General features: G+C 46.9%; 1 protein-coding gene across 5 annotated transcripts in view; it reads left to right on the top strand.

The window, feature by feature from the left end:
* Vps13D (vacuolar protein sorting 13D) overlaps window positions 1-25,665 on the top strand; it is a 172,267-nt gene that overhangs the window by 126,364 nt on the left and 20,238 nt on the right. For all 5 annotated transcript variants that reach the window (XM_072287274.1, XM_055075303.2, XM_072287273.1 and 2 more), the window contains 10 exons: window positions 573-745; window positions 1,279-1,475; window positions 2,133-2,289; window positions 2,609-2,711; window positions 9,619-9,913; window positions 12,382-12,560; window positions 12,632-12,748; window positions 16,386-16,682; window positions 24,076-24,206; window positions 24,711-24,889. In XM_072287274.1, the coding sequence (XP_072143375.1) occupies window positions 573-745; window positions 1,279-1,475; window positions 2,133-2,289; window positions 2,609-2,711; window positions 9,619-9,913; window positions 12,382-12,560; window positions 12,632-12,748; window positions 16,386-16,682; window positions 24,076-24,206; window positions 24,711-24,889 (1,828 nt within the window). The remainder of the gene's footprint in view (window positions 1-572; window positions 746-1,278; window positions 1,476-2,132; window positions 2,290-2,608; window positions 2,712-9,618; window positions 9,914-12,381; window positions 12,561-12,631; window positions 12,749-16,385; window positions 16,683-24,075; window positions 24,207-24,710; window positions 24,890-25,665) is intronic.

Genomic DNA, 25,665 nt, shown 5'->3' with positions numbered 1-25,665 from the left:
ACAACTTAAGCATTTGAACTGGAAAATGCATAAATGAAGTAAACATGTCTGTTGTTCATGTTCTGTGTTGATTTTAGAAAGCAGTGTTCCCCTAACCAAGCATTTGCTAAGGCCTTGTTCACAAAGCTGTTGTCCGTACCGTCATGTCACCGTCACGGGGAAGGAATGTGTTGGCAATGGGGTGAACCAGTGTTCAAACAGTGTGGGCACGAAAATAATAGATCAGGCAGTCTGACTGAAAGTATCTACATAGGCACATTCATGTTGTAGTTGGACCCATCACTGAGCATAGTTGCGCTCTGCTATTTGCAAGCCTTCCCGCAACACCTGTGGTTAGAGGTTTAGTACTTGGCCGCAAGACTAAGTGGCCATGGGGCTGAGGTTTCTGCATTTTGAAGTACGATGTAAGGAAAATTGATGGTGGGGTAAAATAACACGTTACATGGCGCATGATTCCATATGTAACGCATTATATTTGTGTGAATACTGCATATTCACGTCATGCCTTTCTGAAGAAGTACTGTGCTTCTCTTCAAGATGTGTTGCAACATTCTATGCACTGTGCCTTCCAGCACCAGCACAGGCACCACATCTCCCTGGCAAAGCCAAAATCCAACCTGCCGTTCCACTGGCCTCGAGTGGACCTTGACAACCTGTTGTGTGTGCGGCTGGTGGACACACCTGGCTGCATGTGGTCTGGTGGCTTCAAGATCGATGAGCTGAACTCCTTTCACATCCACATGAGGCAGGTCTTATTCACAATACGAGTGGGGTGCAGTGTTTCTCATGTTTTACTACTTGAATCGAAGCTCCTGTTTGTTTTCATGCTCGTGATGATCAAAGTGGGGTGGTGTTTGGTGTTTACCGAAATCCTCTTTCGCACGCTGTCAGACAAAGACTAATTAAAATGCCAAATTCATAGCAAAATTTTTGGGCAGATATGTCATAACTGATGCTGTTATCAGGATTGACACTGAATGGACATGACATATGCATATCTGTACTCTGCTGACAGCATCGAGAGGTTGGCTTTCTTGCAGAGCTAAGTTGCTTGGCGGTTGAGCTCTGCTTATTTTTCAAGTGCGAAATTGGGAGTAAAAATAATGGCGCATTTATTTGGAACAGAGTTCCAAGTGTAAAGAAAGGTGCCATTCTAAGCTGGTAATTTCACGTGAAAGAAGTGCTGGATTATATGTTCTTTTATTTATTTATTTATTTAAAAAATTTATTCATGCCGTTTTGGTTACACTTTGGGATTAATGAGCTTACACATTCCAGGGATGATCTGGGCAGGTCGCACTTTCTTCGAGTGGAAGTGATTTTGAAAGGTGCAACATTCTTCATCATCTTCATGGACTGTGCCAAAATCCCACCACCACTGCGCATTGACAATCAGTCGGAAGTTCCCGTCACCTTCCATCAGACGCACGTCAGCAACGAACTGCTCAGGGCCACTGTCAAGGCACACACCTCAGGTACCAATAGCCTGCATTCCTACTTTCTTTTCTGTAATAATTTTAAAGCTCTCATTGCAAGCAGTGTTTGGAACTATCCTGCCATAAGACAGTGAATGATAAATACTAATAAATACTATTAAATAAATACTATTAAATGTGCCTGTCATAATGACTCAGTGACATTGGTGTTCACCTGGCCTGAGAACAAGGTCATGGGTTCGATTCTCGGCCAAGGTGGCGGCATTACGCTGGGGGTGAAATGCAGAAACGCTTGTGTACTTAAATTTAGGTGCACTTTAAATATCCCTAGATGGTAAAATTTAACCTGGAGCCATCCACTACAGCATCTCTCATAGTCTCAGTGTTGCTTTCGGATGTTGAATCTCAAGATTAAATTAATCACTACAATGTCCAAAATTAATGTTGTGAAGCTTGCAGTCTATATTGGTACAGTACAGCTAAGTACTCTGCTTGGCTATAGTAGTGAAGAATTATCAGATATTAGTGTAGGCTTGAAACATTACTCACCAAATGAAGGGAAAAGCATGCAGAAAGGCAATTCGAAAACGTCTTGGGTATTGTTGATGTTTGCCGTAAAGAGAGTCAGAAGAGTAAACATTTGAGGCAATCTCTGTTTGTTTGGTAACACTGTTTTATTCTGGACCACTCTCGCAGTTCCCTATGCCTGGGATGAGCCCACGCTGCCCCCACACATCACAGTGACAGCACCGGGAGGGATGAGCGAGGCGTACGACATGACCATTTTCAGAGCTGGCAAAAAGCTGTACTATGAGAACTTCTTCTACATCGCTTTCTCAGGAACATTCTTAGAGTGAGTGCAGTATTAGTTTCCCGGGATGTGTACCTGCCTCATTGTAAGTTGTCTTTCTTTGTGCCGTAGTGCATTTTAGTTTACCCATCAAATGTTTCTGTGTAAGGCTTCACTGCTGTCATGAACACTGCGCAGCTGGTGTTCTGCTAACGCTGAGCTTGAAAAACAGCATTGCATGAATCTGTCATAGGTTCTAGCATGAACGCTATCATACGTGTTTGACATAGGTCATAGTGGACGATGCTGGTTTCAATAATGTAATGTGCTGCTATATGCTTTGTGCCCTCCTCCATGCCACTCTTGTATTTGCTTGTTCCAGACCGCGAACTATGGTGAAAGTTCAACCAGGCTCAAAAGACGTCAAGTGTCAAGAATTGGTGCTTGACGTTCCTCAAGGGACCCGCGTCGTCATTAACAAGAAGGTAGTCAGGCTTGTGACATATCTTGTTGTTCTAGTGCCTGCTTACATATCACTATTAAATCCATTGCCCCGTAGAAAAGATCTCAATAGCACTGAACATTCAGAGTTAACTTGGGGGACACTCTGGTGATATCATGCATCATAGAATCATAGAATTTCAAGTTTCCAAGTTATTGTCTATGTTAGTTTGTTAGGCTAATGTGTTCTGGTGACTGTTCTACCATGGCTTGTTTTGCATGCAGCGCATACAGTCATACCTCTATTAACAAACATGGATAGGTGTATTGAATTATCGAATATAATGGTGTATATAAAATTCGGTTCACCATTCTTTATTTCAGTGGAGTATTCTTCCACTATAATGAATCCATAGATGCAGGATTCATCACGGCATCAGTTAAAGCAAAGTAAATTTTTGTTTGCTGTCGCGTGTGCCGAGGTATGCGTGGCCGGCAGGAGGTCTGGACCCCACTTCACGCAGAGTCAGAGACGAGGAGAGCTTTCTCGGCGAAGAAATCTTTATACAATATGTACAAGTTGGCGTGGTTATCAGGAGAGACCAACAGAGCAGCTCGAAGCTGCTTAAATAGCACTTCCCGTCCCCAGATTCCCCAGACGGTCCCTAAGGACGAACAATTTCGAGAGAGAGAGGGTCCGGGCAGCCTCCGTAGTCCCAACGCCGCTTTCAGTGGCCGGCGCCTCCGGGCACCGCGCTGCGCCGTCAGGCCAATCTGGCGGTCGGTCGGTATGGTGCGCCGGGCAAGTTCAATGGCCCGGCATAGGACAAAAGGAACAATCTGCAAGGCAAGGTGTCGAAACATAGTCCTTGGGTGGTCGGTAAAAGGGTTGCCCCTGGGCGCCGCCGCACAAAGGAGGGGGGGGAGGTGCAATGCTGCCCGCACGAGGAGGGGCCGAATAGCAGTCCGTGAGCCGGCGGCCGCTTCCGTCGTTGACGCCGTGCAGCCGCGAGGACACCCAAGCCGTGCACTTAGTCGTCATGTGCCCGAAGCGGGCACCATGTGGGGATGAATGTTGCCTCCACGGTCGACACACCACAGCACTGGCCTCCCGTCAGGCAAATCCCAAGGCACAAACATAACAGCTCCTCCGCCGACGGGGAAGATCTCGTACGGTGAGAAGTCTCAGCTGCTCGACGGAAGAGATCTGCTTCGCCTCCTGTCTCTTCATTTTCTCCTAAATCACGTAGAGCGAAACCACTGGCTCGGCAGCGCAAGCCGTACTCCCCAAGCGACCAAGCTGACACTGACAGTGAAAACTCCTATACTTCGTTAACTTCTGGCAGTCACACAAGTGTTCTCGCTTCTTCACAAGGCAAATAAACAAAAGTATACAGTTGCAGCCAAAAGAAATTTTTAGTACAAGCTGGCAAGATAAACTAAAAGGCGCGGCTTAAACCATCAGCATTGGCATTAGCGCTCCCTTTCGACAGCGCACGCTGAAATTCAGCTCCTGAAGTGCCAGACTCCACCTTAACAATCGGGGATTCTTGCCTGACATTTCAGCCAGCCACTTTAGCGGGCAATGATCAGTCACAAAGACAAATGTCGTTCCGTAAAGGTAGCAGGCTAGGTTTTGATATGCCCAAACAAGGCATGCACCTTCTTTTCCCGATGAGCTATAGGCCTCCTCTCGTACTGTGAGCTTTCGGCTCGCGCATAACACTGGGTGCTCTTCACCATTGTCACCCTCCTGACACAACACAACCCCGAACACACAATTGCTTGCATCGCACTGTATAATGAGGGGTCGGTCGTAGTTCGGTGCACGCAGCACGGGAGAAGCCGAGAGAGCCGCTTTGAGCCTCTGAAACGCGTCCCCCTTGGCGTCATCCCAAATTACTCTTTCAAGAGCCGATTTTCTTAGGGCATTGGTCAGTGGAGCCGCTAGTTCTGAATATTGGGGAATGGGACACATCTGATCTTTGATTGTCGCATTCAGCCTCCTATAATCAATGCAAGGTGGTGGGTCTTTACCCGGGACCTCCACAAGAATGAGCGGAGAAGCATAGAAGCTCTCGTAAGGCTCGATTATTTTAAGTTCTAGCCTCCGCTCAACTTCTCGTTTTAACATTTCCTGCTGTCTCGGTGCCGTCCTGTAAGCTCGTGATTTCACTGGAGTCTCGGATGTGAGTTCTATGTCGTGAGCGATCAGCTCCGTCTTTCCTGGATTTTGAGAAAACAAATCCATGTTCCCTTCTACCAGGTTATTTAGATCAGCCAATCGTATGTCTGTCAAAGCTTCCTGAGACGCAGCTACCTTCATCCCATCTTCCGCACCCGTAATTTCGTTCATTACACTTAGGCACGGAATTTCTGTCGCCACTTCCTCCGTCATGTTGAGAGCTAAATTAACTGTTTGCTCCTTAATGAGAACCTCTCTCGTCACTTTTGCTAGCATGCTATCTAGTGAGCTAGAGCACGGCAGGACAAATAACCCGTCGACACATTCGGTGTCCTTCATCAATGCGCTCTCTAACTTGGTTTGACTGGTTGTTCTGCCTGACTGCCTAACAGCCTTCACCTCTGTATTTTCTGCAATCTCTCTCTCATGCTTAACAGTCTCTCCCTCACAACTCACAGATACTGAAGGGTTCTCTGGCTCAATTTCGCACTCATCGCCGAGTGGATTGCTTACTTCCACGTCGGTATCCCGTTCTTTCATTTCCAGTTTAGCAGCCAAGGCACACGCTTTAGATGTCGTTAGAGCCTGAACGCTACCCTCCACCCAATCTTTACCCTGGTCCCTCAGTAGGCGATCGGTGCGGTTAGAGAACAAGTAAGGGTATGCGGCGGCAGCTTGTTAGAAACAGCCGCCTCAGTACACACTTCGCCGAATGGCCCGCTGAGCACCACATCTGCGACCGGAAGGCAGACACTCGTGTCCTCTAACACAGCATTTATCCAAGCGCATTGGCCATTATACTGCTCTTGCTTTACATAATCCGGGTGCACGAGATCAATGGTTGCTCCACTGTCCCGCAACACGTTACAGTTTTTCCCATTCACCTGCAGTTCAGACAGGTGCGGTTTGAGCAGCTCATCATTAGTCCGCGAGTCAGAAACGTACGCGAACACAACTTTTGGTTTGCGGCAGCCGACCGTTATGTGACCGGTTTCATTGCAGTTAAAGCACGTCACCGGCCTCCGTTCTTCAAACAAGCTCTTCTGTGAACGTTTCTCACGAATCTCTCTCTCTTGTTCCCCTACCGGCTGCTCGTGAACCTTCAGCTCCACTTCTTTCGCAGCATCTTTCCCATTACTGGGCTTAGCTGTACCCTTCCAGCCTCCCTTTTCCACCGCACCGGCGATCGTAGCCTCCTCTTTAATTCCTCTGCGTGAGGCATACTGATCCGCCAGGTCAGCGGCTGACTGCACCGACTCGACACGATCCCTGTCTTGGATCCAAAGTTTCATTGCCTCCGGCACCTTTGAATAAAACTGCTCCAAGGCAAACACTTCTAACGCCTTTTCGAAGCTGTCATAAGCTTTGGCGCCCTTTAACCACTCGGCCAAATTTACCTTTAACTCATAAGCAAACTCGGCAAAAGTAGCGCCCTGCCTTTTGTTCAGACTTCGAAATCTCTGCCTGAATGCCTCTGCTGACAAATGAAACCGCTTCAATAGGCTCTCTTTCACCTGATCATAATCATCAGAATCATCCGCAGGCAACCTCGCAAGCACATCTGCTGCCTCGCAGGGCAACAAACTAAGCAAGCGCCGCGCCCAAGTGCTGCGAACAAATTTTGACTTCTCGCAAGTTCTCTCGAAATTTACGAGATACAGGCCTATGTCTTGCCCAACCTTGAAGGGCTGCATAAGTTTAGATAGGTCATAAAGGTCATGTCTACCTGCTCCCTCTGATTCCGGAACCACACTTGTCTTTCTCAACTCGACTTCAAGTCGAAGTTTCTCTCTCTGAAGCTCTGTTAGCTTCTGCTCGTCCGCCTTGCGCCTTAGGATTTCGTTCCACATTTCTACGATTTCCTCTTTCGCAAGATCCGTGCTCTCAATCGCTTCAATGATACTTGCTTTCGTCATTTGAAGCTGAACTTCAATGCCTAGCTCCTCGCATAGGGTTATGAGCTGAGTTCTAAGCAACCGTTTCAGATCCATCGCGGAACACTGGTGTGACAATGCCTCGACCTCTACCCAGAAGTACCAAAACACACGCTTCTGCGGCAGGTCCCTACCAGCGACTAGGATTACACCTCTATCCAGTCAGCCTGGTTACTTAAAAGAGCAAAGCCAACACTCACCAGCCCTAAGCTGTCCGTCCCCGTGATCTCGGTGTGCTGTCGTCCGTCATACTTCAGGCTCGATCCCACCGCTCGCCATCCAGCTGTCGCGTGTGCCGAGGTATGCGTGGCCGGCAGGAGGTCTGGACCCCACTTCACGCAGAGTCAGAGACGAGGAGAGCTTTCTCGGCGAAGAAATCTTTATACAATATGTACAAGTTGGCGTGGTTATCAGGAGAGACCAACAGAGCAGCTCGAAGCTGCTTAAATAGCACTTCCCGTCCCCAGATTCCCCAGACAGTCCCTAAGGACGAACAATTTCGAGAGAGAGAGGGTCCGGGCAGCCTCCGTAGTCCCAACGCCGCTTTCAGTGGCCGGCGCCTCCGGGCACCGCGCTGCGCCGTCAGGCCAATCTGGCGGTCGGTCGGTATGGTGCGCCGGGCAAGTTCAATGGCCCGGCATAGGACAAAGGGAACAATCTGCAAGGCAAGGTGTCGAAACATAGTCCTTGGGTGGTCGGTAAAAGGGTTGCCCCTGGGCGCCGCCGCACAAAGGAGGGGGGGGGGGAGGTGCAATGCTGCCCGCACGAGGAGGGGCCGAATAGCAGTCCGTGAGCCGGCGGGCGCTTCCGTCGTTGACGCCGTGCAGCCGCGAGGACACCCAAGCCGTGCACTTAGTCGTCATGTGCCCGAAGCGGGCACCATGTGGGGATGAATGTTGCCTCCACGGTCGACACACCACAGCACTGGCCTCCCGTCAGGCAAATCCCAAGGCACAAACATAACATTGCACATGCCTCAAAATATATGTTCTGGTAGCAAAAATGTCACATACAGTTGCACACCAATTTTTCAAATGCTTGATTTGTCTGCTCTGCATTGTTCCTGCGGTACCATCACCTACCCTTAGCACCAATGTATAACGGCAGTAATCAAAATTTTAGATGCCGCATGGTCTTGTGAGCATAAACTGCGCATGTGATGCTGCAAACATGGCAGCCATGAACAAAGTTGCTGCCATGTCGACTAGCACTGGTACAAACCTGCAAATTTGATTGCCGACTCTTGGCGAAGCAGCACAGGTTAGGCGTAGTGGCCTAGGCAGGGTGGCTGACGACAAGCCATCACGGGAAGCTCGCTGCCAATATGTTTGCACTCATAGACTTTATCAGTGATTGAGCGTGAGATCAGATGCACGGGCTAGACTGATGGTCAGAGTAGCAGAGTACTGATCCACGTGCGGTTCCCCTCTGTGTCCAAAAAGTCTGTCTGTAGTGTGCACGTTTTTGCCAGTGGCTTGGCTTGGTTGGACCACAGTTGGCAAGCCAGCGTACCTGTCCCGCGCGATAGCACGAATCACACGGTTGCATATTTGCGGCAGTGCAGAGCACGTGTCTGAAATTATTGTTGTTCTCGTGCCTTGTTCGGCACAGCAAGATGTGGACATGTGATCAAAATCCACTGAGAGCCCTTTGCTGACCTCTCGGAGGCATCCCACTTGCAATTCTTCCGCATATATCTGATCACGATTTGATTTCAGCCGATATCTGCATGTATGCTTATAACAAATATCGGGTGCAACGAAGGTATTTTCAGGTCCGATACGACTGTTGTAAAAGGTTCGACTGTACACAAGGAACAAGTTGTGCCTTGAGAAAGAGGAGCCATTCAGAGGGCATTGAGAAAAGTGAAGGTACAGTGGAGACAGATATGAAAGCGAGCACATAATTTGCATTCAATGCCACCAGTTGTCCTTGCTTTTGCCTTGAAATCAAGAAAGTACAAAGGGGCAGATTCTTCAACAGAACAGCTGCTTAGGCAGTGTCTGAGGTTAGTTTTTTGCATCAACTGCCCCTTGAGCGCCTATTCACAATTGCGGTGTTGAATAGATCTCGCAGTAATCAAACTCTGGTCTCACAGACAGCCGACTCCATCCTGTAATTGCATGCGCAAGTTGGTAGTAGTGGGCCAGGCTCTTGGCAGTGAAGGAAATGACACAGTAGTGCAAACATGCAGTGAGAACATTTATTGCTCCTTGTGGGCAGTAGTACTGTCTGGCTGAAGGTGTGTGATACCAATGCAATACGAAGGAGAGATGAGGGTAGGGACAACACATTGATGTGATCTAGCGAAATTGCGTTGCAAGTTGCAGCTAAGCAGAGTTCGAGCTGAAAGGGCCACAATGCCCAATGTGAGTTCCTTATTATAGCCCAGTTTACCAGCGGTGCCTTACAAAGATTGCATTATTTGCACAAATTTTTAGCTATCTCTAGTTCTAGGTCGAAACTATTTATAATTGAAGTGTGGAATTTTAGTACATGCTGTTTAGGTTGAGACCTGAGTTATTAACTTTTAGCTAAGTGAAAGTGCATTTATGGGCCTGTGTTTTTCTACTGCTACTCATCATGAGTAGCTGAGATAACTTTTATGTTGTGTGTGTGCACTAAATTAATGTTGTGGCAAAGTCTTGTATGTTTATTTTCCTGCATGCTCAAGACGAGGATGTCTTTAACATCTCACAAGTATCAGTTGAATCTGCACTTACACTATTGAGCTTTTAAATGCGCAAAGCGCTGTGCGCTCCTCTGGTATTTTTCACTTCTGTTTGATACTACAGTGTCATAAAAAACTATTTGTTTTACCTTTCTTTGCAGGAACTGGGTAAGCGTTCACAGCTGTGGCGCATGACCTCAACGGGGATGCTGCAGCACGAAGGCTCGAGCACTCCACGTGAACCGCGGCCCAGTGCTGAACCTGGCCGCATGCTGGTCCTCGACATTGCCGGGCTGGGTCCTGAACCCAAGAAGTACACAGAGCTGATGCTGCGCAAGCCTGATGGCCGGCGTCGCCTGACCCAGACATGGCAGTTCTGCAGCGATGGCCGTCTTTGCTGCCAGCTGCCTGGCATGTTTGTGCAGCCACGTGATGGATTCCATGGCCTGCGAAGAGGTGATCATGCATGTTGAGTCTGCCGCAAATTCATTGTTCACATTTTCTTGCGATAGTGTTTTGGTTATTATAAACGTTATTATCATCTTTTAAATTTTTTTTGGTTACAAGGGCCTGGGAGTCAAAGCGCAACAGCTCACATAAGGTGTGTTTTAACAATTTGATAGCTCAAAACGAAACAGCTAGATGAATAAGCTGTATGCAGTTAGGATTTTATTTCACTAAGAAACGCTTTTTCTGTAATGTTTGTTTCTTTAAGCTGGTTTTGTCATCAGCATTCTGATTCATCTCCAGTACAGGACAAAGTTCTCTTGCGGTAATCTCCAATTAACCCTGTCTTGTACCAGCTGTCTGTGTCCTATGCCTGCAAATTTCCTAATTTGATCGCACCACTTAATTTTCTGCTGTCGTCGACTGCACTTCCCTACTATTGGCACGCATTCTGTAACTCTAATGGTCCATCAGATATCTGCCTTATGCATTACATGGCCTTTCCAGCTCCATTTTTTTCCCTCATAATCTCCGTTTCACTTTCTAATCTATACTGCTATCTTAGTCCCTTGATGTTATGCCAATACTTTTTTTTAATTCCATTACTTGTTGGATGATGTACTAATGTTTAACTGCAGGAATGGGCTTTGTTTCATAGTTTAATTATTTTATGATATTGAAGAGAAAAAAGAAATTTAAACTAGCATCCTTGGGCTGTGCACTCTCACATGCTGTTATTGCCAGCTTCGCTGTTGTAATTGCAGTTCATTTGGAGAGTTTACCTTGAAAGTAACATTTTCGGAACATGTTTTTGACGACAAGAATGTATTTGAACCTTCTTAATTTTGCATGTGTCGCACTTTGTTCGCTCGTCACGCTTTGTTCGTGCTTGTCTCTCTTTCTCTCTATCTCCCCCTTCCATTCTCTTTCTCTTTTTAGCCCCTTTAACCCTTCCCCCGTGCAGGGTAGCCAACAGGAACTACCTCTGGTTAACCTCCCTGCCTTTCTCTATATTCTCTCTCTCTCTCTCTCCCTCCTTAATTTTTTTTTCTTTTTCAAATTCACATATACAAGCGAAATAAATGCTGGATTTTGTAGTTGTGTATACATATACTATAGTTACACCTACATATCATAATGTACATGGGGAATTAATGCTGGATTTGTATTTGTTCATACAGAATACTGCACATTCTCCATAAGCTGCACTTTGTTGACTGATTCCACAGACACTGTAACATCGGTCAATAAATGGGTATTTTTTTTGTATCGGCTTTTCTTGTATCGAACATGATATGCCTGCCAATTATCCCGCTTTGTCAGGGAGACTCCCAAATTTCGACTAATCCTCCTGATTGTGTGGACGCAGCCATGAATCTCCCGGAAAACAGCTCCACCCCACCGCAAGAAAAAAAATAGAAGTAACAACAACAACAAAAGAACCGTGTCATGCAGCACAGCCGCTTCGTAATTGCCATTGCGGAGTCGCAGTCAATTATCAATCCAAGCCATTTGTGCATAGGCAACGTAGGCCTAACTCAGGTCGCTTCAAATCGAAACATGCACTGAGAAGCATACATGAGGCAAAAGTCTGTGTTGCATAATGGCAGATTTTCTTAAGTTAGCTTTGCTGCAATATGGTCTTAGTGCAGTGAAGCATATGAGAGTGAAAAGGGCCCACTGTCATGGGACAAAGTACGAGTTCTTTAATTATACACGCATTGCACGCGCTGTCCATGGTCACAGTAAGAGTGCAGAGACGTCTAATTGTGCTGTACTGACAGCCACGCAGAGCTGTTTCCGACATCGCTGTGGCCCAGAAAAAGAAAGATTTTAATGTGGAAGCATTGCACGAGGTAGAAAATCCGGCGTTGGCGTGACTATGCAATGGTCCAAAAAGGCCACGAACCCTCGACCTTTGGTGGGAGTCGAACCCACAACCTTTGGTGTTAAGGTGAAGCTAATTGATGCACAGTTAAATAAGGCAATGTTCATTAAGGCACTCAAACCCACAAACTTTGGTGTTGGTCAAGGCAATGTTAATTAAGACACATTTGATTAATATGTAGTTAATTAAGGCACTGAAATCCACGGCCTTTGTTGAGAGTCGAACCCTCGGCCTTTGGTTGGAATCGAACCCACAACCTTGCATTGTGGTATGATGTCTGATCATTGTGCTGTGGTTGCAATGCTTTTGCATTCAACCACATAGGGATAACTAAGTGCCCCTTCATTTTTTTGTCTTTAGTGTATCAGCAGTCATTGTCATCTGCAATTAACACTAGTTACCACTGTTAGTCGATCACCAAGAATATGCAGTTATCTTTAGGAAATGGCTCTTGCATGTGCTTGGCACATACAGTAAAATTACGAAAGTTATTGACTCTACCATTAAATGTGTGTCCTTAAAAAATAGCACTAACCTGTTTGGTTTCATTATTGTACAGACATCAAGTGTCTTTCTTATTCATTTTTAGGAAACGATGTAGTCCTGGGCCCTCCACAGCCAGTTAGCTTTGAATGCATGCCTAATGGCGTGCCATTAGAGCAGGCTGTCACCAACCAGAAGATGCGGGGTGGCTCCGGCGTCCTTTTGGTGCGAGTCATTCCGAAGGGACCCACGATAGTGCTGTGCGTCTCCGACTTCATGCAGAAGGTGCGTAAACTGAAAGCCAATGGTATGTGGCATGGAAGTGCTGACTAAGAGAGCATATCGTTTGCATGCAGCAAAAGGTTTCTGTAAACGCCCCAAGCCCAGATGCCAGTCTTCTTGCACAGAAAGCATCTGGGTCAGAGGACCAGCAGGCTCCACAGCTGGAGGGGAAGTTTGGCTTGGACCTTGAGGCAAGTGTATATTGAAACATTTTTCATCGCAAACTCACAACTGGAAGTATTTGGAAAAACCTTAAAGGGCCCCTCACCAGGCCCCATAGCAAATTTTGGTTATGCGCTGGAAGTTGTTACGTGTCCTCTAGGGAGCATTCTGTAGCAAAAAGTTTTCAAATCGGCTCATTAATAGCCGAGATATAAATACTTCAGTGCCGGGAACCCATGATTTCAGCAATTGGGCTCCACTGCCAAGCAACACGCTCTCTCCACTCGCCCCGTCTAGCCTTCGCAAGTGAAGTTCCTTCCCTGCATTCTCCCATACCGGACCTCGAAGATTGCGTGATGCATACGTTATAGGCCCCGCCTTCAATTTTTTTTCTCCTCGTTTATTTTTGTTCCGGTGTCGCGCACGAGCTGATGTCTTCATTGCGCAGCGTACGATTTTGCACACTGTGCACAATGAAACATGACTAGTGGTTTCATTCAGTGCTACACAAATACTGAGGCAGAACAAGCTGATTGTAGAGCATGATCACACGCCGGAACAAGATAGAAAATTGCATAGTTCGGTACCTATGCATGTGACCGCACGACCGTGGGAACAAGCAGACGAAGCGGATGTACATCTCTCTTCCTTCTCTGCGAAGTTAAACAAAAAACACACAGACATTCCATTTGTGTGTTTTCTTATTTCTCTAAAGTTGAATTCGTCGATTCAAGCAACAGATCATACAGATAACAGATGTTGTCTTGAATAATTCTCAGTCACGTGTCACCACGAGTGACATCACACTGCGGACACGACTACATAGGCACAGGGGCACGACTACGTCACCGTCCAGCTTGGAGCGTGGGGGCCGCGAAAAGGAAAAAACAGCGTTCGGTTTGAAATTTCAGGTCTTTCTGCAGTGCATAGCGATGTAATACTTTGCAGATACTATCGTTATCGCTCAATGTATGCTCTGCGCGTGTCAGCTCAAAATGGCGAGACCTGGTGAGGGGGCTGTGCAGGGTGCCTCTTGTGTTACCACCCGCTGTGTACCAAGGTTGTTTTCAAAGTGCATCAAGTTCACTTTCTGTCTAATAACAGGTTTGGCAGGCTTTACATTCAAATGGCATTTAATTGGCAAAGTGATGCTCAATGTTCCTGGGTATTTTGACCTGGATATCTAAACAAAAATGAATGATTATGCTTGGTAATTATTTGGCCTCTTCATCGTGACAAGCTGTGAAATTGTGACACAGCTTCACTAAAGCATGGCCGTTACAAGGGTAAAGGAGTACTGATATGAGGTTATGGATTTTTTTCTTTCTTTCTTTAAATGAAGGTTTCGTGCCTTGAAACCCCAGAAAAAATACTGGTAAGCCGCAGTGCACGCTAAATAATTTGCTATAATAGCTTTCTAGGAAACAGTTCTGGTTTCGTTTCCCAGGAGCTGCACATGTCATGTTATAGTATCTCAACACTACAAAGGCGTTAATTGGACATTGCCACATGTCAAACCACCACCCATCTATAGGCACCTATCCAGAGGTCAATGCCTCATAGACACCAACTCTTGAAGGGTCCTACAAAAGGCCTTCACCCCGCCCTTTACCTGTCAGCCTATGCGAAGGATGAAAAGGAGGGGAACAATGTCGACGACCTGAGAGGCGCAGGTTGCTTTCTTGCCACACATTCCAAGCCAGTCTCTTCGGAGGCGGAGTTACTGTGGGTTATTGCAAGCATGTGCGTGATATCGCAGCGATGTCGACGATGGTGATTTGCTGCTGGATGGTCTTCAGATTTCTTAGTCGACTCGTCTAGGGAAGACGATGGTATTAAAAGCGGAGACTTTTCAAGAGTGAGGACAGAGGGTCCTGATGTGACTGAGACGTCTAACTTGCTCCTGCATGGAGTGGGATTATGTACTGGAGCCGTGTAAATAAGGCAATAAACCCATTTTCTTTCATTTTCTACAACATGACATAGCAGTCTATGGGCTTGGTGGATTCCATGCCTTGAATGCCTCCCTAGCTGCAACAGTCGTGATGTCACGGCACAGAAGGTAGTCGCATGTGAGCAGGACATGCAACATTCTGGCTCTTGATGCAGCTCTCTCAAAGGTCTGTTATGCTACTACATCAGACCATGCAATGAGCAGCAGTATAGCAGATGACCAAGCAGACCGAAGCATTTGCCAAAGTGTTGCGATGTCCTGCTCCCACGTGGTGGTGGTGGTGAACTCTTTGTTACGCCCAAAAAAAGGGGACCAGTCCGAGGACTGGTTGCGCTGGCTTAGAGGAGGTTGGCGGGGATCCCTTGGGATGCCACGGCTTCCATGGCACACTGGATGAGCCAGCGTTGGTCTGCTGGCTTGGAGGCACGTAGGAGGGACTCCCATGACTCTGGGGTATTTACATTGCCTGTGTTGTAATGCGTACATGTCCATGTCATGTGTATGAGAGTGGCCGGAGCTGAGCAGTGTTTGCACCCAGGCACTGTCTGTTGCGGAAAGATTCTGCTGTACAAGAGGGTGTGTGGGAAGCTGCCTGTTTGTAGTTTGCACCATTTGACGGCCTCGCGTCTTGTTAGATCGAGGTGTGCGGGAAGATATATGCATCTTCCAAGTCAGTAGTACTGGAAGATGTCCGTGTAGGTGATGAGTAGAAAATTGTGCGAGATAATCGCATCAGGGGGAAGCGGGGCGGTGGGTCCTACACTCTGCTCAGCAGCTAAGATCTCTGGCAAGTGTGTGCACCTCGGCGTTTTCACTGAGTGACTCGTGGGCTGGAGCCCAAAGAAGTAAGCGGGGAAGGGAAGAGGGGGGGAGTAGAAAGTAGAATGTGCGACGCCTGGCGAGAGATACGGCCGGCATCGTAGTTGCGGATCGCCTGTTGAGAGCCACTGATGACGACTTTGCTATTAGGATCAGTTAGTGCCAGCGCAATGGCAACCTCCTTTGCTGCGGTGACTGTTTCTGTGTTGAGAACGCTGCAAGCTGTGTACCAGCTACAGTGCGGGGCGAGGGCTACCGCCAGCATTGCTGGCTTTGAGGGGTGGTAAGAGGCGTCCGTATATGTGACATCCGGACGTCTGCTGAAGTGTTTCTCGAATTGACATGCACCGTTTCTCGCCGTGGTGTTCCTGGGTGCATCCGTTCGGGAATGGGAGAGATGCGGAGATTTTGACGATCTCCCAGTGCAAGGTCAATATAATTGGGAGCCACCCTCGTTGGTGAGATCCGAACTTGCTGCAGCACCGCTTGGCCAGCATGCGTGAGTGAGAGCCGCTCATATTGGTCGGTGAGGGTAGCTTCGATCAGTTTGCTCACAGTGTTGGAGATGCCGAGAGCCAACGAGGAAGGAGCTCCTAAAAAGTGAAGCCAAGACTGGTTTATAAAAATGCTATTACAGAGAGTTGTTCAGGGTACTCTGAAGATTGCCAGTATTTTTTTTTCTTGGGTTTTGAGACTCGGGAACCTTACTTAAAACAAAAAAATGCTAAGTTGAAACTGCCATGTCTGTCATTTTTAAGGAACTTTCATTTACATATGCCATACTGATCTGATGTGTGCTTTGCCAGAGGAGTGTTACATTTTGGTTGCTGTCTGCTAGTGTTTGGGAAGTGTGGCATACTTGTCTCTCATCTGTTCTCGCGTTATTATTGCAGCTAAACCTGCACCTGTTGGGAGGCCTGGGTGTGTCAGTCATCAACCACCTGAGTGAGGAACTCATCTATGCAGTGCTTCAGAACATCCGTGTGAACTTTATTCAGAGCGCATCGTCACAACTCCTGGATGCCAGTGTTGAGAATGTTCAAGTTGACAATCAGCTGCACGGGGCTGAACGTCCCGTGGCACTCTACGTGACACCGCTGCACGAGCGTGACAGACTGCGCCACCTGCCAGCTATTGTCATCACTGCTGAGCGCTTGCCCCAGAAGGACACAGACGTGGTCATATTCCAGGTGGGAATTTCTTCTAGCATAATACGCCAGATGTGGAATTTATCTTTTAATGTGATAGACCTGTTATACATCATAGCAACATGAATGACACTGAGCACTGAGGCAGACGTAAGAGGATGAGAGAGCATGACTGCAGCGCTGGAACACAGTAGAAAATTTGAAAAGATTGGTTGTGCTTTGTAGACGATCACAAGGAAGAAGAAAGGACAGGCGCAATGTCTGTCTGTCTGCGCCTGTCCTGTCTTCTTCCTTGTGATCGTCTACAAAGCCCAACCAATCTTTCCAAATACAATGAACCAACTTGCCCAACAACGCATTCTGCTAAACAGTAGAAAATGACATAGTTTCATTTTCTGTGCACGCAACTGCACGATTTGGGAACAAGTAGACGAAATGGAAGCACAGTCGCTGGCCGTTTATTCACACCTCACGGGGACTGCGGAAATATCGGAATAAACAGGTGTCCGAAAAAGCAGATTAAGGAAAAAAAAAGAAATCCTTTATTTCCACGCACTTATTCGGGCTCGGTAGTAAGCTTGAAGAAATCGTGAATGCGCCATTGCATGCTGTTCCGTTTACGCACAATCAGATAGGCCTGAATCTCTGAGAGGGTCGTACAGTCACTACAGTCAAACCCGGCTATATCGAACTCGCAAAAAAACGCCTATCAGTTCGATATAGAGCATAATTCGATATAAGCCTGCTAAATAATTGGATGTCATAAAACCACATACCATTTATAAAATCACTTTATTAACGAAACTAGTTTAGTTTGGCATAAATTAGTCCTGCATTTTCTTCTGCTTGGGCAATTTCGCTGCCTGCGACGCACGCACTTCCCCACGTTGTCTAAGGAGTCGGAGCAGCTGAGGCCGCAACCTTCCGCATTTGCGCAGAAGCGCCGGACTAATGCGAGTGCACCAATCACTTCGGAGGATGTGGGCAAAGGACCGTAGTTGCTTTCCTCAATGTGCCTACTTTCATTTGTGCTCGGTACGATGTCGGCGATGTAGTCTTTGTTTCCGGGCTCTACCGTGGTCGCGACACCATCATCTGCACTCACAAACTCGTCCACCGTTGATTCGAATGTCCCGAAAATTGTGACAGCTCGCTCCAAACTTCGGCAACACCGGCAACGGCTTCGTCGCATTCATCAGAATTTACAGTCTTCACCGAGCACGCGGAAACCGGCACGTATGAAGAACCCCTCGTACACCCATGGGCACCGGGTTGCGAGTCTGGCCACTTTAGCCCTAATCGTGCCAAGAGTGCTCCTCGGAATCTTGCACGCTGCGGGGACATCCAACTTCTCATCGCGTTCGACGCGATTTATGATTTCGAGCTTCACGACGAAAGGCGAATTCTGCCGCTTCATCACAGCAACACTGCGGGAGAAGGTCCACAAGGCGCAAACACGATAAACCAGAGAAGCAGCCAGACAACTCGCACTTTCGCCATCTTGCACGAAAAGAGCACAAGAGCCTCTGATTGGCTGTCTGAGCAAGCGCTGTAGGCGGGCCAGGATCATTTTTTGCTGGGGAGTGTCGCTAGATAGTGATCTAAAGAAAGGAAGGACGCTTGATTCTGCAACCCGTGAGGGAGCACGGCGAAGCGTCGTCAGGAGAGAGGGGGTGGCAAGTGAAAGATGATAGAGAAAGAGGGAGGATGTGGCCTAATAGACTCCACTATGCGCGACAGGGGGAGTGTCGACGGCTCGCCTGAACAGCCCGAGGCAGCGCGGTCACGGTAGGGAGAGCGGTTGGATGGAGCCGCGCCGCCGGGTTTCCCCGCTACCGCGAGGGAAAGCCAACTTCTGGGGGCACTGTTCCGCCGCTTGACGTTTGATATATCGGGAGTCACTGCAATATTTGTTCGATGTAAACGTAATTTTTGCTATATATACTCGTTGTAACTATACCGTGACCAGAAATTGTTCGATATATAGAATAATTCGATGTAAACGGGTTCGATATAGTCGGGTTCGACTGTATTGGTGGCTGAAAGCACAGTCACTGCTTGTACACGCTCCGCATGCGACGGCAGTGTAGCATATGGTGCATCATCTTCCGACTCGGAGTCATCGTCCGGCGGTGCAGCAGAAACCTGACGAACGATCTTGCCGTCGTCTAGTTCTGCACATGTCAGTACAGCAGTATCAGCACCTGCGAAACTGTCAAATGAGGCGATGTCCGGAATCGTAGTACAACCACTGCGCAGGTCTCGGCAGAATGTTTTCGGCGTCAGTAGGGAGCACATTGGAAGGCGACAAATCCTAGGCCTCCCGGCACCCGCTTGCCAGCATTCCCCAGCACAGTCTGCGCGGGCACTGTCGGCACCATTAGACACTTGACGCGATGTTTCCGTATGCCGCGTTGTGTCACTGCAACCTCGACACAGCACACAAAGCAAACACCACCACGCCATCACGCCGACACCAGTCGGACAAACGGAAAAAGTGGCCTACTCGCAGCGTCGTGCACAAAGAAAGAAACAAGTCAGCTGCTGGATTGTCTTGACATGGCTCACTAAGCTGAGACCGGAACTGCTGTAGCTACGAACCAGGCAGAAACGATGATGATGAGCGGGGATTTGCAGTAGCGCCACTTCGTGGGGCAGCAAGGAGGCTCCGTTCAAAACAAAAATGGTGCTCAGCAAGTTGAACCATGCACCGGTCAGAGTCGGTGCATGGTGCTCTTGATCGAGTTGGCTCAAGGAGTGTCCGAAAAATCAGACAAGAGGTTGCAAGGTGTCAAACTTTCGGCAGTTGTTATACATTATGGTCTATGGGGAGAATGACGGTGCCGCGAAGCAGACCGAATAATCGAGCATGTCCGAATTTTTGGAGTCCGAAAAATCAGTCGGCGACTGTACATCTCTCTTGCTAGAGTACAAATTAAACCAAAGACATGCAGACATTCAGTTTGTATGTTTTATTATTTCTACCCTTTTCTCAAATTATATTTATAAATAAAAGCAAGGTACTTTGAGTTTGCTTCTCTAAGTTCACTTCCATAGTTACAGGTTCTGAAATTTGAAGTTAGCATGGTAGTTATACCGTACTTATGCACCTGCAGGTTAACTCCTTTTTCTGGAGTTTGAAATGTAAGGGAAGACAAGTAGGTACCAAGGGACAAGTAGGCATTTGCAACATGACTAATCATACAGCAGCTACAGGTGCAGGGCCCAAGCAATAAAAGCAGGTTGAGACAATCCAATGTCAATGCCAGCGGGACAGATATAAGGGCATTTCTTTACAAGGCATGCTATGGGGTCCTTAAGGCAAAGGACATAGTACAGTGATATGATATGATTCTTCCATAAGTGTAGATTTCTTATTGAGGGCAGTGCAACTGTAATTCCCCTGACATCATTAATGAGGTATGCTTATGAATTTTTCAAATTAGTTCATTAATAGCAGAGATAAAAAACATTTTCAGTGCTGCGAACCCATGATTTTAGGAGGCAAGTGCCACCACCAACATAAACACCCTCTCCTCTTGCCCCGTCTAGCCTCCGCAAGAGAAATTTCTTCCTGGCGTCCTCCCATACTGGAGCCAGAGTATCGCGTGATGAATACGGCACTGGCACTGCCTTCTTTATTTTTATTTTTTTCCTCTCTCTCTCGCGTTCTTGCTGAGTGGTGCACTTCCAAGTGCAGTCTCACGCATGAGCTGTTGCGTTTGTCTTGATTCACGCAGTGAACAATCTTGCACGCTTTGCACAAGAACAACTAATTAGTAGTATAGGCTTAAGCATCACTGCGAGCTGGCTTAGTTGGAACTGATTCATCATGAAACATTGCACTACACAAATGGGGACGAAGAAAGATAAGTGCTCTTTCTTGTGTACCTTTCTTTGGCCTGTTTGTGTAATGCAGTGTTTCACAATGTAGCAGTATAAGTCAGTGCCACAATCACCAGCACTGAGGCAGACGTAAGAGGATGAAAGAGCATGGTTGCAGCTCTGGAACACAGTAGAAAATGACATAGTTTCATTCTCTGTGCATGCAACTGCACGAGTTGGGAACAAGTAGACGAAACAGAAGTACATCTCCCTTGCTAGAGCACAAATTAAACCAAAGGTATCCAGACATTCAGTTTGTATGTTTTACTATTTCTCTAAACTTTAATTCATCTATTGAAGCAACAGATTAAACAAATAGCTGATGTTGCCTTGAACAATTCTCGAAGTTACATGTCACTGTCAATGACGTCACAGCACTGCCAGGTAAATAGATGCACTTGTGCGATTGATGTCAACTGTCCAACTGGAAGCACAGCGCCCGTGAGGAGAAAGGCAAACAGGGCTTGGTTTGAAATTGAAGCTCCTTCTGTGGCACGTAGGGATGTAAAACATACGTAGCAGACACGATCGATAGAGCACATTGTATTCACAGCGCTTGTCAGCTCAAAATGGCCAGATCTGGTCAGGGGCTCTTTGAGGTATGGTCACAACACCACCATTTCATTGCTTTAATGTTGCCTTATCAGTAGGCTCAAGATACTGGAGAGTTTTAGCGTGTCCGGTATGCCAGTAAACACAAGCAAACGGCGTGTTTTACCAGATGAGCGGAGGCGCAAACATGAACAACCTAATGTCCCTCAATCATTTAAAAGTACCGACAGGCTTTGATCCAGCCGACGCCTGCGATAGGCTGATCGGTGACATGTGACCTTGCTCCGCCCCTTTGCCGCCATGAAAGTTCCTGCGCGCCGGGCGAAGTGCGCGCGTTTCGCCTGTTGTGCTATGCACATCGCTGCAATAATTTCGTTCCGGGAGGGCCGAAATGCCTTGTTGCTGTGCGGTTGGGTGCCGAAACCGGACGAAGGATGGCAAGAAGTTATTTTGCATCGCACGCGGCAACCAGAACTTAACCAGAAGAAAAGTATGGTTACACAGAATTGCACGGACGGACTTTGAACTGTCGGTAACAGCACGACTATGCAAGGCAAGTAACATATAACGATACAAAGGTGCGATAAAAAGTATACACGTGCGTGTGTCGAGCGGTGAAAGTATTTCACTCGCGTGCATGAATGTTGAGGGCCGAAGTTTGTGGAGATTATTTATTTTAGTTCGCTGTGGGCCCGCTGAATAGATCGGTATGACCTAGGATGCGAAGGACCAAATGCCTTTTTGCTGTGCGGATGGGTGCCGAGATCAGATGGAGGACGACAAGAAGTTATTTTGCATCCCGCGCAGCAACTAAACCTAACCAGAAGGTAATTCTGGTTGCATAGAAATGGACGGAAAGACTGAACCGTCGGTAACTGCACGACTATGCGAGGAAAGTAAGGTAGAGCGATACGAAGGTGCGAGAGAAAGTATACACCTGTGTGTGCAGAGCTGCAGTATTATTTCATTCGCGCGCATGAATGTTGACGGCCGAAGTTTGTGGAGATTACTGATTTTAGTGCATTACGAGCCCGTTGACTTAGCAAGTGCAGTATGACCTAGCATGCAAGTAAATAGTGGGGCAGAAATGCATTAACTCGCTGACAAATATCAGCATTGTGTTACGTGTGATAAAAAATAAAATTCAGCAGCGAATTCTACTTTTACACTTTCCTGTGTTCGTGCGCGCATTGTTAACTGCGCTTTACAACATGTCCAAAAAGTAATTTCCAATATCCTAATCGTATTTTGTGCATCGCATATGTGAATAAATATATTGCTAAGTGCCTGCATTACTCTGTTTTTAAAAACGAATACTGCATAGCCATAGCTACTAGCCGTTAAATAATAAAGCGTAATACAGTATATCAAAGTACATTACATACAGCTGCGAGCTCGTTCCTTCCAAGTTTCCCTTACACTCGAAGATGTTTCAGTAATCGGCAATGCCATTTTACTGATGAAAAACACACAACTGCAAATCAACATAAGAAAAACGCCACAAGCGATACACGGATTGCCAGCAAAACACAGTGCAGTAATAGCTAGGCCAATCCGCGTGCGTTTCGTATAAGGGCCCTCTAATTCTTACGGGGCTTTAGCAGTGCACGGAGGCGAAAAGGGATAAACGCAACAATGCGCATCATGATTCGAGTTTACGCGGCGACGTCGCACGGTTCACGAGAACAGTCAACCGCATTCACACACGCGCACACACTACGCTTGATATTGGTGTGCCGCGAGAGCAGATCACGCTGGCAGCCCGAACACGATCGAGGAGACACGCTGACACGATCCATACCGCCTCTTCATCATGTCACGACAGTTGCACTGGCTCGTAGCATTGAACCACAAGACACAGCAGTCATCGTGTAATCGCTACACGACAGACACACTCAGCGGCAAGAAGACTGTTGGCGCACTCGTTTCCACACACACACAGGATGTTGTTTAGTTGCCGTGAGGGTCGCGCGCTTTGAGAATCGCACGTTTCAGCGACGTTATGTTGAAAGTTTTTCGGTCCAAGCGACTGTCAGCCTTCATTTTTACACGACTTCTTCGTTCAGTGCAACTGCTATGTGTACGCAGCACACTTACATGCAAAAGATTTTACAGAGCATACGGGATTAAGCGCAAGCAATCACCAAGGCTCGCGCGGTGATTGAGCGCAAACGAACGAAATGTAAACATGCGGAATCGAGGCGATCAAGCCCTCATTACGCTCTCTTGAGCTATTTTCTTGGAGCGCTCATTTGAAATTAAAGGACTAAAAAGGACTAAAGGACTAGCCCCCCAACAAGTATTGCTAAATTTAGCAGTTCGGGTCCTTCTTTCGTTTTTCGCCACATGCAGCGCCGCGATTTAGCGTTTGCGCCGTCTGCTACAGGAACTTCCTAGGTGGCGCGCGTGGCAGATGTCGCTACCTTGAAAATTATAGAGGGACCTTAGAACAACCTGCACAGTGCAGCCACCTGGTGGTGCAGAGCGCAACCAGACAAACACAGCTGTAAATATAGTAACCAAGTGTGTTTTACTGTGCTGCTGGAGTAAATTCTCGGCAGCAACACAATCATGCTGCTGCCAAAAATTTACTCTAGCAGTGAGGTAGAATACACTCGTTTACTACAATATTAGCTCCATGTTTGTCTGGTTGAGCTCTGTGCCACCAGGTGGCTGCACTGTGCAGGTTGTGCATGTTTGCGCCTCTGCTCACCCAGTAAAACACCCAGTTTGCTTGCGTTTACTGGAATACCGGACACGCTAAAACTCTCTTAATGTTACTGGGCAATTTGAGAAAACGATACTCAGCCCATTTTTCTGTGACGTACAATAAGTTTATAGATTGCCAGATTACTAAACAAGTATCTCTTCGCCCATTTGTCGATGTATAGCTGTTACCACTGAGTGTCGTGTATAGGTTGCTCAAGAAGTAGCACTGTGCACTTGAGTTCTGAGCTTTCCGGCAGAGAAAGTGAGATGTGCATGCTTTTCTTTGCAGCATTTCATAATGCACATAAAGAACATTACGTTGGCCTTGGAGGAATTGCTGATGCTGAAGATTGTCCAATTCCTGCACCACCTTGTGGATGATTTCGGGGATGAAGTTTTCATTGACAATCAACTGCAGAGGTATGCTGGCCCAGCTATTATTCCTAATATAATCATAATCATAAGATAAATTATTACTTGAAGCTAAATATTTTGACAGGATTACCTGCCTCATTGGGCTAGTTAATTATGAAGCTAAGCCTCCAACAGTCGCCATCCGTCGCTTAGCTGACCACGTCAGCCCCAAAGCTGGCCTCCAAGTCGGCCCCGAAATGTGGAGATTTAATGTTCCTGCATTTGGCTGGAGACATTATTGATTTCATAAATAATAAATCATTGGTGCCTACTTCATGAGCTTTTATTTTTTCATCGAACAAGGCTAGGTAGGTTGCCATGTGTCACTATTGATAAGATAGTTTGGTACTGGGTTTGAGCAGGAAGGAACTCTTAGTGATGTGTTGCGTAATTAAAAACCCATGCTGCAAGTGTATATTCTTTCTACAGCACAGGTTTAAAAGCATGTGGTTTGCTGGCAGACAGAGCACAGAATGGTACTGATGGAGGTTTTCCTAACTTGGCATCTAGAGCACATGCAGCGGCGTCAGCCAATGCCAGGCGCTTCTACTTCAACACCCTGAAACTGAGGCTGGACCAAGTCAAGCTCAGCGTGCTCACCTTGAGTCATCGCCCCCCTGAGCTGGATGCCATCAAGAAGAGAGTTGGATGGAGCCTCATGCGTTTCGAGGACGTTGCAGTTGAACTTGGCAAGTTTCAGCTATCTCCGAGCTTAAAACTGGAACTTATGCACAATTCATATCACTCTGAAATTCGGATCCGCCGTGAAGGTGTCGAGATTTTACCATCACTCTACTGCACCTAAGGACACTCTTTCTGTAGCTCACAATTGACTGCATAAAAAAAGAGAGAGAGAGAGGGGTGTGGGGAGTGTTGGCTGTGACAGTAATGAATGGTGTATTGTGCTACTTTAGTAGCACACACTGTTGAGTTGTCTTACAAAATGATGTCTCATTAACTATTACTATTATTTGATAAACTGTTCTGGCACACTGAAGAAATCTTATTCAGAAGGTGCAGCTAGTAACTGAAATAAGCAATTTATCGTTTCAAAGAACGTCAGCTGTTAGAGCTATCATTTATTTATTGATCAACAGTGGTTGGACGAGGGATTTTGCTAGAGCTAACATTTCAACAAGGGTACTCGTCTTCGTGAGGGTGACAACTGCTTTCTTCAGCAGTTTATGTAGCTCACTCTCCTTCACCCTCAATGTGGGAGGAGAAAAGTTGGCATGTAGGGTAGGGTGAGGAAGGTAAATATGTTGAAAAATAAAGTAAATGTGTTCATCTATTTATTCATTATTTATGTATTTGTTGTTCAACATTAATTGGTAGTGTGGTAATAGCGAAGCATATGTCAAATTGTTACCTCAAATTTTCATGTGCTGTCAATTTTTGAAAACCATGCATATTGCGGGATTGAAGGATTTTTGTTGACATAGGCCTGTGGTTGGTGATACATAAG

Source organism: Dermacentor andersoni, chromosome 3 (assembly GCF_023375885.2).
Source record: "Dermacentor andersoni chromosome 3, qqDerAnde1_hic_scaffold, whole genome shotgun sequence".
NCBI lineage: Eukaryota > Metazoa > Arthropoda > Arachnida > Ixodida > Ixodidae > Dermacentor > Dermacentor andersoni.
The sequence above is the reverse complement of the archived record's forward strand: the minus strand, read 5'-3'. Positions and strand labels throughout refer to the sequence as shown.